Source organism: Lactuca virosa, chromosome 5 (assembly GCF_052849685.1).
Source record: "Lactuca virosa cultivar CGN04683 chromosome 5, Lactuca_virosa_CGN04683_v6, whole genome shotgun sequence".
NCBI lineage: Eukaryota > Viridiplantae > Streptophyta > Magnoliopsida > Asterales > Asteraceae > Lactuca > Lactuca virosa.
In genome coordinates, this window is record NC_136430.1 from 454,251,610 (window position 1) to 454,262,233 (window position 10,624).

Here is a 10,624-nt window from a genome sequence, read left to right on the forward strand (position 1 = left end):
CAACCAAATGGAGCTAAAAAAATGAAAAGAACACTTTGTATCAAAAAACCGTCTAAAATCCGTTCCAACCACCCATTCCGCGGAGACATTACTCTCTCCGCGGAGCTCCTCGTCACCATCTCCGCGGAGGTATTTATGACCTCCAAACAACTCACTCCGCGGAGGTGTTATTGTATCGGCAGAGGGCCTACACGGAACACTCTTTTAAACGTTAAAAAATCAGACTTTCGCGTGGTCCGCGGAGATGACGTCATTCCGCAGAGGTCCGCGGAGGGTCCTCCGCGGAATGTATGTCTATAGTTGGAAAAATCTTGTTTTATGACTAAATTTAGAAATTCACCCTATTTTTTGTCTATTTGCGGTATTTTCCCTTTTTTAAATTATATTTTATCTACTAACAGATTTTATATATTCGAAATTTGATCTGACAATATTACTTGTAAAAAACTGTGTTTTCACCTTTCACACACAAGCAATGACAGTAAATCGATCGATTAGGGTTCCTAATCTACCGTTCGATTTCCCGAAGATACAATAATTGGAGGTTTACTCTGACTTCTTTCCCAGTCCAAATCGATTTCACCGTCAACAATTGGAAAATCAATTATAGTTTCATATATATAACGAATCTCCATTTGTAGGTTTCTGTTTACATTCTGTTCTGGAGAGAGAGCGCAAGAGCAACAACAAGAGCAATAAATCGTTGTCTGTGGACGCTCACATCTCCATTGCCGATTGCCTTGCTGCCTTCATCAACTCCTTTTCGGTCACCCTTCTGTTAGATCTCCTCCGATCAGGTAATTCTTCATATGGCCGTTGTCGACATCACCGGAGTGTGTTGGATTTCGTGTTTGCTTAATTATTGATAGGATTTTGGTTGCCGAACTGATGGTTAACTTGCTTATTTATATTAATCCGGTTTTGTTGGTGGAGATCAAGTTTAGCTGTCTGGCGATTGACTGACAACGTCATTCTAAATTTGATTTCATCGTGTAGTCTGTATTAGTGCATGCTAGCAGCAGTTGAAAGATATTTGATTCCGCTATTGAATTGTTTGGTAAGTTCCATGGATACAAATCTAATATGAGTTAAACAGCAAAACTTGCGACTTGTATGTAGGAGGCACGGATTCAGTTTTTCCTAATTTTAATAAAAAAACTGATTTGGTTACAAAATTTAATTGATAGAAAGTATCTACTCACTTGTTAGGTTCGTGCCGAATTGAACATTATATCATGCCAAATTTGATCTTTCATTTCATACAGTTCTTCTTTATGTAAGTTTACAACTACTTCTGACCAACATTAGCCCTACAATTTTAATCTTTATGATTGCTACGTTTGGAAAGCCAGTTCTACTTCTACCCAAACTTATCAATAAATTGTTAAAAATAGCAAAGCAAAATACACTTTATTAGTCGTGGGTGCATGAATTCTGGTGGTTTTGTTATTAGATCTCATTTAGTTCTAGATGTGAACTTATTTCTCATTAACTGCAGTTCTTAGAATAATTGGTTCTTTGCTATCCATATAACATTGTTACTAAACTTGCATAGGCTGGAGGTGCTTTTTCAATGTTAGCGGTCCACCAAGTTGCATTGTGGATCATAGATTGACATGAGTTTACTTTTACTCGGCAGTATTTCTATATAAATTCACTTCGTATATTTGCATTCCTGCATAAGCACCATGAAGTATAAATCCTACTAAGTTGCACCTGATTTTTGGGAAATGATGGAATACATGTTTATAGGATTCCAGGCCTAGATGCTTAGACCTCTGGTTGTAAAATCCGTAAAAAATGTATTGATAAGTTTGGCTAGATGCTCATCCTAGCCCCATCCAATAAATCTACCGAAAAGCAACATATGTATGCAAATGACCTCTAGCAATTATGCTCAAAATCAACAAGTTTAGACACTCTAGTCAAAGAAATTCAACGAAGAGGGGAACGATTTGTACTTGCACAAAGCAATAAGTTTTGTGAAAGCGACATGATTGGGTTGAAATATGTGTAACCCCCCCCCCCCCCCCCCCCCCCCCCTTCCCCCCCTCAAAATGCACTTTGTGTTTTGTTGAACATTGCAATCATCTAGTAAAGATGGCTAGCATTTTGTTGTGACCTAGATGGTTCAGAAGACACCTTGCACATGGCCATATAAAAACATGATTTATGGAAAGTGAATATGTCGAGATATAATCATATTATATAAGTAGACAAAATCATAAAACAAGAATTATTAAAATTCAAGGGCTTTTTTTATATCAATTGTACTTCTCCTGTCTGTGTATACATAATGCATGCATGTCTATGCTGTGTGTTAGATACAAAATGATGTATAATATAATTTTGAGCTTCATCAAAAAATAACACGAATGAAATTGCATGATCTTGCAGATTATTTATGGAAGCCTAACAATAAAGTGATACAGTGCAACATAAGCAAGCAATGGGGACTGAAAATCCAAACCGTGTGAATACTTATCCAGGGCCAACTCCTACTCCTTTTGCAGCTCCTCGAAGCAACATGCCCATTTCTTCTTCTCATCCTGTGGTTGGATCAGAGGCCTCTGCTTTCAGGCCAACATCAGTCCCTGCAACATTAACTACTCCATTTTCTTCTCCTGGGCCCACGGTTGGATCCGGGACTCCTGGTTTTAGACCCATGCAACCAGGTAGGCCTACTCCTTCATATGGCCCACCAACCACAGGACCTACACAGCGTTTCCCAACTCCACCGTTCCCCTCAGCAGCTCAACCATCCATGCCACCAACTTCCGGTGTGGGGCAGCCCATATTCCCTCCAACAATGAGACCTCCACCTCCCGGCCATGTTCCACCAATGTCAACCTCCCTAAATCGTCCGCCACCACCAGCACCAATGGGATCCCCACCCCAAAGCTTGTACAGTGTTTCTTCTAGGCCAAACATGCAGCAACCTACACTCCCAACAGGACCACCATCTTCTTTACCTGGCTATATACAGAGTAACACAGTAACATCACCACCACCACCGCCTCCACCAGGTTCTCATCAAGGAGGCTATACCCCTCAGCCAACCGCATCTTCTCCTTTTTCTTCTAATCAAGGAGGTTATACCCCTCAGCCAACTGCATCTTCTCCTTTTTCTTCTAATCAAGGAGGTTATACCCCTCAGCCAGCTGCATCTTCTCCTTTTCCTTCTAATCAAGGAGGTTATAACCCTCAGCCAACCGCATCTTCTCCTTTTCCTTCTCATCAAGGAGGTTATGTCCCTCAGCCAACTGCAGCTGCTCCTTTTTCTTCTCATCAAGGTGCTTATGGACAACCTCCACCAGGAGCATCTCAACCAGGAATGTATGTGGGAGGCTCCGCACCTCCAACGGGAGCTATGGCGGGTGGTTTGGTAGAAGAATTTAGCTCACTTTCTCTAGGATCTACGCCTGGATCATTTGATGTTGGGCTTGATAGTAAAGTGCTGCCAAGACCACTGGATGGTGATGTAGAACCAACTGCTTTTGCTGGGATGTATCCCATGAATTGTGATTCTAGATTCCTACGACTTACCACTAGTGCTATACCAAATTCACAGTCTCTGGTTTCAAGGTGGCAGTTGCCTCTTGGAGCAGTTGTTTGTCCCCTGGCAGAAGCTCCTGAGGGGGTGGGTGTTCCTGCACTCAAAGCAACTACATAGATGCTATGTGTGCTATTCAATAAAACAATTGTCTAACTATTCTGCTGTTTATTGTCCAGGAGGAAGTTCCAATAGTTAATTTTGCTACAACGGGCATTGTGCGTTGTAGAAGATGTCGTACATATGTGAACCCGTATGTGACTTTTACAGATGGTGGAAGAAAGTGGAGATGCAATATATGTGCTTTGCTTAATGATGGTAATACTTTTAGTTCCTTTCACAATTACATGATCTGTTTTTCAATATTGGTGAGTCTTGATTGAAACAGTACTCTGACAATATATTGTCGATGTATGGAACTGTTTCTCCATAATGTGCCAAATCATTATTTTTATGCTGCTTCATCATCAGTTTAGAGAAGATTATTGATTCATCACTGTCGTGACTCATGTATGAAACCTTGTTACCATTATGATATTCATGCTAAATAATTTCTATCTGTAATATATTATACAGTGCAAAATGATTATTTTGCTCATTTGGATGCCACTGGAAAAAGAGTTGATCTGGATCAACATCCCGAGCTTACAAAGGGTTCTGTGGAATTTGTTGCTCCTGCTGAGTACATGGTTCGGCCTCCAATGCCACCACTGTACTTTTTCTTGATCGATGTGTCGATATCTGCAGTTAAAAGTGGAATGCTTGAGGTAAGCGTTTTCTTTAGATATATTCTTGGAAGCATGTATATATTGTTCTTGGCTTGTACATGTTATGTAAGAATAGGTGCCTACTACCTACAGTTATGTTTGCAGACATGAAATTGATGTTGTGCAGTGATGCAACACCAGTTGTTTTGCTGGAACCTTGACCAAATTATGAACAAATGTGTTATGGGACCCAAGGGGATGCAAGTTCTAGAGTATGCAGGCTTGGTAGATTAGAATAATCATCTTTATAATATTGTTGTGTGTGTTGAAAACCTAGGAACACAAATTATGAACCTAGTTGTCATATTGTTAAAAAATTTCAAGATGGTAAATACATATTGCATGAAGAACACAATCAATTGGGCTGCAGAGTAAACCAAGATTCTGTTTCTTTTTGACTTACTGTAGAAAGAACGACTTATTTATATCAATTTTTAATAATCTATATCATTATTATATATAATATAATATTTTTCACGTAAGTATTTCATAAATGTATAGTTTTTTTATCATTCAGATTTACATGCTGAGCAATTATCAAACAGACAGTTCAACAGTAATTCTAAATAGAAGGGTAAAATGGTCATTTAGCCCAAAAAAGAAATAGTATCCGTTCATACAACACTTCCTCCAGTTAGATATCATACATCATTTAGTCAGACAAAAACTTAATCTAGACAACATATAACGAAGAAAAAAAGCGACAAGGCCTAAATGATTTACATTTAAAGGTAGAAGAACCAGTACAAAAATTCAAGCATGGAAGTAAAGTATTGATTGCATATAGAGTTTCATGACAATAGTTTTAAGCTGCCTCATTATTATTACATACACTAAGGATCATGAATTCATGACCATCAAGGCTATTTGTAAATAACAACCAAAAAAGTGGGGGCAATAAAGTCATGAACAGGAAAAGGTTAAATTGGTCATTAAGCAGACTGGTTTTTAAGACGTTGTCCTCCTTAATTGACCTTGGAATCCTATTCAAACACATGAATCTTATATATGATCCAAGTATCAATTTCCCATGATAATATTTATGCATTTCTTTTTGTTAGGTGATGGCACAAACTATAAAATCCTGTTTGGATAAGTTGCCAGGCAGCCCCAGAACACAGATTGGGTTCATTACTTTTGACAGCACCGTTCATTTTTATAATATGAAGGCAAGTGATTTATAGTTTAACTGCCTATACATTATACATTATTCGTTATTATAATGTTAACTGATGTTGAACTTAAAAAAACCACCCTTGTTGTTTTTCTTTTTCCAGTCATCTTTGACACAGCCTCAAATGATGGTCGTCTCAGATTTGGATGATATTTTTGTTCCGTTGCCAGATGATCTCCTTGTCAACTTATCAGACTCTAGACCTGTGGTTGAGGCATTCCTGGATAGCTTGCCTTCCATGTTTCAGGACAATGTCAATGTTGAATCTGCTTTTGGGCCAGCCCTCAAAGCAGCTTTTATGGTTATGGTAAGAATCTTTCATCCTATATCCTATAACTCATGGAATTCAGTTCTCAACATTTCTTTCTTTTAGAAATACTCAAATACCCTTTTAACCCTATAGAGTTTCACAAGTAAACACCTCTTCTCGCTCGTGAACACTCACAAATTAACACGTGACGGAATTCAATTCCTACAAATTCCAATTCCTTTTACAGATTCCAACTCCTTCAAATACATTCTGCAAAATAATGGTCAACTTCATATGATCCACCATCTTAAACTTCTTGCATGATGTAATATGTATTTTTGTTTATGATGTTTGGCAATTGGTCAGCAACCTGGACCGATTAAAATGGTTTTCTGCAAATAACTTCATTAATAAGTTATGTTTTGTTTTATTCAGAGCCAACTTGGAGGGAAATTGTTAATTTTCCAGAGCACTCTTCCCTCACTTGGTGTTGGTCGTTTGAGGTTGCGTGGAGACGATCTTCGTGTTTATGGAACAGATAAAGAACATGCTTTAAGAATACCAGAAGACCCATTTTATAAACAGATGGCAGCCGATTTTACTAAATTCCAGGTTGCAGTCAATATATATGCATTCAGTGACAAGTATACTGATATAGCTTCACTAGGTATGCACCCATGACCAACTTCTTTCTATATTTATATGCTCTCTGGATAAATGGTATTTTAGAAATCGACAACACTCTTGGGGAAATGAAAATGAGAAAAAATAAATTAGGGCTAATTTATAGAAAATAAGACTTTCTCTTCTAGGTCGTCGTTCTTTCTGCATCAAGTCAAAAAGGAACACTGATATATATAGCTTACGGGATTAAATTCTGTTCTCATTAAGGCCTTTAAATGAAAAAGAAATATCCCTTTACTGTTATATATAAGTTTTATGTGTTTTGAGGATCAACAGTGTTGATTGTTTTACTTTTACATGCATAATGCAGGCACTTTGGCAAAATACACTGGTGGGCAGGTATATTATTATCCAAGCTTCCATTCTGCCATTCATACAGAGAAGCTGAGACATGAGTTGGCTAGAGATCTTACTAGAGAAACTGCATGGGAAGCTGTGATGCGTATCAGATGTGGGAAAGGTTAGTCTACTTCTGAGACTATCACCCTTTTTCCTTTTCTTTTTCTTTTTTTCCCTATTAAGTGCCTTCAGGATAAATATTGGTCAAAAAATATTTGAAAAATAATTACAGCACATTTGGGAAAATGGAAGGAAAAAAATAGAGGGTTTACTGCAAGAAATAGCAACTCACTTCTATTGATTTGTTTGTTATAGCATCGTACTTTCATTTCTTACTATTACAACCTTATATTTTATAGAATCTACCCAATTATAGCAATGTCGTTGAAATACAAAGCAATTTATACTTCTATAATTTCAAGGTGTAATTTATTAATAATAAATTTGTTTTTGAAAGTACAGTGCTATAAATGGTAGATTTTTTAAAGTACAACACCTTGATAAGGAAAAATTGAATGTACAATGGTGTAATAGAAAGAAATTAAAGTAGGATTAATACACAAGTATGTTGCTATTTCTTGCATTTAGCCCAAAAGTAGATATTGTGAAATTTGTAAACAGTTGGAATAATGGGGAAAGCCTCGGTTCCCTGGCTTTATCTATTAAGCCGTTGTTTCTGCATTTAGTAAAACAACACCCATATATGGTTTATCTGTTAACAAAGAAACAGTAGTTATGTAACAATGGTAGTTGCATATAATAGTTACCAATTTCAGTAAAAGACTGATTTTAATTAATCTGTCTCTGCAGGAGTGCGTTTCACTTCTTATCATGGAAACTTTATGCTAAGATCCACAGATCTTTTAGCACTTCCAGCCGTAGACTGTGACAAAGCTTATGCAATGCAATTTGCTCTTGAAGAGACATTGCTCACAACTCAGATTGTATATTTCCAAGTGGCTTTATTGTATCCTACAATTCTTCAATAATATTTTTCTGTGAAATTAAAGATTTTCTATAACCCTAGCTTCTTAATCTGAATACTGAATACTTAACCTAACCACCAAAAGATACACTGCATCTTGTGGTGAAAGGCGTATTAGAGTACACACCGCTGCAGCATCAGTGGTTGCAGATTTAGGAGAAATGTATCGCCAGGCAGATACTGGTGCCATTGTTTCCTTACTTGGTAGATTAGGTAAGCAAAGTCTATTTATTTCTCCCAAAAAGGAAAGAAAAGAGATTTTTTTAATTTTTTTTATGTTTGCGACTGTGCAGCAATTGAAAAATCTTTGACGTATAAATTGGAAGACGCGCGTAACGCGATCCAACTAAGAATCGTGAAAGCTCTAAAAGAATACAGAAAACTTCATGCTGTGCAGCATCGTGTGGGAAACAGGATGATTTACCCAGAATCATTAAAATATTTATCTATTTACGGATTGTCACTATGTAAATCAACCGCACTTCGTGGTGGGTATGCTGATGCACAGCTTGATGAAAGATGTGCAGCAGGTTTTACCATGATGGCTTTACCCGTTAAGAAAATGTTAAAACTCTTATATCCTAGCCTGTTACGAGTCGACGAGTATCTTGTGAAGGTAATTTATTTTATTTTGCATTTTTTTCAGTACATGGTGATATGCTTTATGGTTTATTGAACCGTTTAGTTTATTGTATACGCCACAGGCACCTAGAGTTGATGGTGAATTTGAGAGAATTTGTAAACGGCTTCCACTTGTTGCAGAGAGTTTGGATTCACGAGGGATTTATATATTTGATGACGGTTTTCGTTTTGTGGTGTGGTTTGGGCGCATGCTTTCGCCTGATTTAGCCAGGAATCTAGTAGACGAGGATTCATCTGCTTCAGACTTCTCCAAGGTATTGTTTGTTATACGTGTTTGAAGAACCAGATTGAAATTTGAAAATATTATTTAATGATGATTATGATGGGGTTTTTAAGAGCCAGGTTTGTCTGAATGAACGTGAGAATGAATTGTCGAGAAAGCTGATGGGGATATTAAAGAGACTCAGAGAAGGGGACGCATCTTATTATCAATTATGTCATCTTGTTAGACAAGGGGAACAGCCTCGGGAAGGTTTCTTTTTGCTTTTGAATCTGGTTGAGGATCAGGTTGGTGGTATGAATGGTTATGCTGATTGGATAATTCAGATCCATCGACAAGTCCAGCAATAATATATTAATATCCACCAGGTAAGCTAATTTCCTCTCTACTTTTTTTATTTTTTTTTTGTTTGTCTTTTTCATAAATACATATATGCTGATTATCTGCTGGATTAACAGGGGGACTTCAAATCAAATACATGAATTTGAATTAATTTTTATAACCGTTTGAGTTGATGCCAAGGACATCTTTTTATCGGGAACTTATCTATCTATCTAATATCTATGGTGCTGATAAGACGTCATCCTGTTTGTTTGCTTCTTCACCATGGATTTTTGTTTCACTAGGCTATATTTTTAAGTTATATATATACTCATACACGATTGTTTTCTTTTTCTTGAACCAAGGTTTCAAAGCCAATTTAAGCATGGCCCAACATAAAACCTTTGTTTTATTGATTGATGAATTTTCATAGGAGAGATGAAACGAGGGCGTTTTCTTTTTGGCAGGAGGGTATTCAGTATTGTGTGTCATTTGATTAGAGTAACGTTTGATAGACTAGTGTTGCTTTTTTGTTGCCAAAAACCTTGTGTGTAATTCGTTTTTCCTGTCATAAAATTGTGGTCTAGATATGTAAACGTTTTTTTGGTAAATTAACTATTAATATCGAGACAACTGTGGATTGTATATTTGCATATACAACTTTTTGTTTTTCCTGAAAATTGATTTAAGATGGTTGATTGATATTCTTTATGGCGTTATGTATTTTTACTAAATGAATCTATTAAATTAGATATTGTTTTCTTTTTGAGAGACAATTTTTGATTTTCAAATGCGTTACTATGAACGTATACAATGAGTATTGCAATTTTGTTATTTTGTTCTTATTAGAGTGCAAGTCATCAAGTATTATATTTTTTGTCACAACTGAAGTAACTTTATGGTACTTGTAATTATAAAGCGTGTTTTTAAGTCTGAAGATTGAGGGTAATTTTTATATATCCGGTAAATTTTTTTTTTTGTAGGAAGATAAGAAGTTTTTTTTTTTATATATTTTTTTGACGAACAAAATAAACGAATCACTAGATGAATCAAAAATAACATGATTTACAAAAAAAATCTCAAAAAAAAACATCTCGATAATTCATTTATACAATGATTTTGTTGTTATTCACTAAAATTGTCATAAAATTGATTTTTTTCTTAATTTATTTAAAAATGAATCATGAATATGTTTTTTTGGGAATTTTTTCTTGTGAATCATCTTACAAATGAATCATCTAATGATTCATTTGTTTGTTCGTTAAAAAAATATATAGAAAAAAAATTTCTTACCTTCCTACCAAAATGTTTCTTCTTATTTGATCTTGACTATATATATATATATATATATATATATATATATATATATATGAGAAAAGTTGAATATGTGGCTGTTATGTACCTAAGCTTAGGTGTAGAACCTTTAAAATGACGTAGTTTTAAACAAAAAAATAAATCCAAATTCATTTTTTGTTTTATATTTGTTTTAATAGAATATCATTGAATTGAGTTAAATAATGGAATGCAAAACATCAATTATATATATTTTTTTATTGCAAAAAATCATTGAAGTTTATAGGGATAGTAAAAAACCAATATTTTTTTTATCGAATATAACTCAAAAGTTTTGTCCTTTAATTAAAAACTATTTCTAATGATTTGTGAAAACCTTGATTGAGTTATTGTATG

The 10,624-nt window shown here is 35.6% G+C and overlaps 1 protein-coding gene across 4 annotated transcripts; it reads left to right on the plus strand.

Annotated features, from left to right (window-relative positions):
• Positions 1–421: 421 nt before the first annotated feature.
• Positions 422–9,646, plus strand: LOC145114480 (protein transport protein SEC24 A-like). 4 transcript variants are annotated; one of them, XM_079050494.1, is made up of 16 exons: positions 422–544; positions 642–797; positions 997–1,057; positions 2,398–3,640; positions 3,733–3,871; positions 4,130–4,320; positions 5,382–5,489; positions 5,598–5,801; positions 6,180–6,411; positions 6,739–6,888; positions 7,578–7,734; positions 7,838–7,965; positions 8,046–8,368; positions 8,457–8,648; positions 8,731–8,982; positions 9,073–9,646. In XM_079050494.1, the coding sequence occupies exons 4-15, from the start codon at positions 2,450–2,452 to the stop codon at positions 8,962–8,964; spliced, it is 3,249 nt and encodes a 1,082-aa protein (XP_078906620.1). In that variant the 5' UTR covers positions 422–544; positions 642–797; positions 997–1,057; positions 2,398–2,449; the 3' UTR covers positions 8,965–8,982; positions 9,073–9,646. The 4 variants fall into 4 exon arrangements, with proteins under 4 accessions (XP_078906620.1, XP_078906617.1, XP_078906621.1 ...); XM_079050491.1 differs by lacking the exon at positions 997–1,057; XM_079050495.1 differs by lacking the exon at positions 997–1,057 and having other exon boundaries at positions 8,737–8,982.
• Positions 9,647–10,624: the final 978 nt, after the last annotated feature.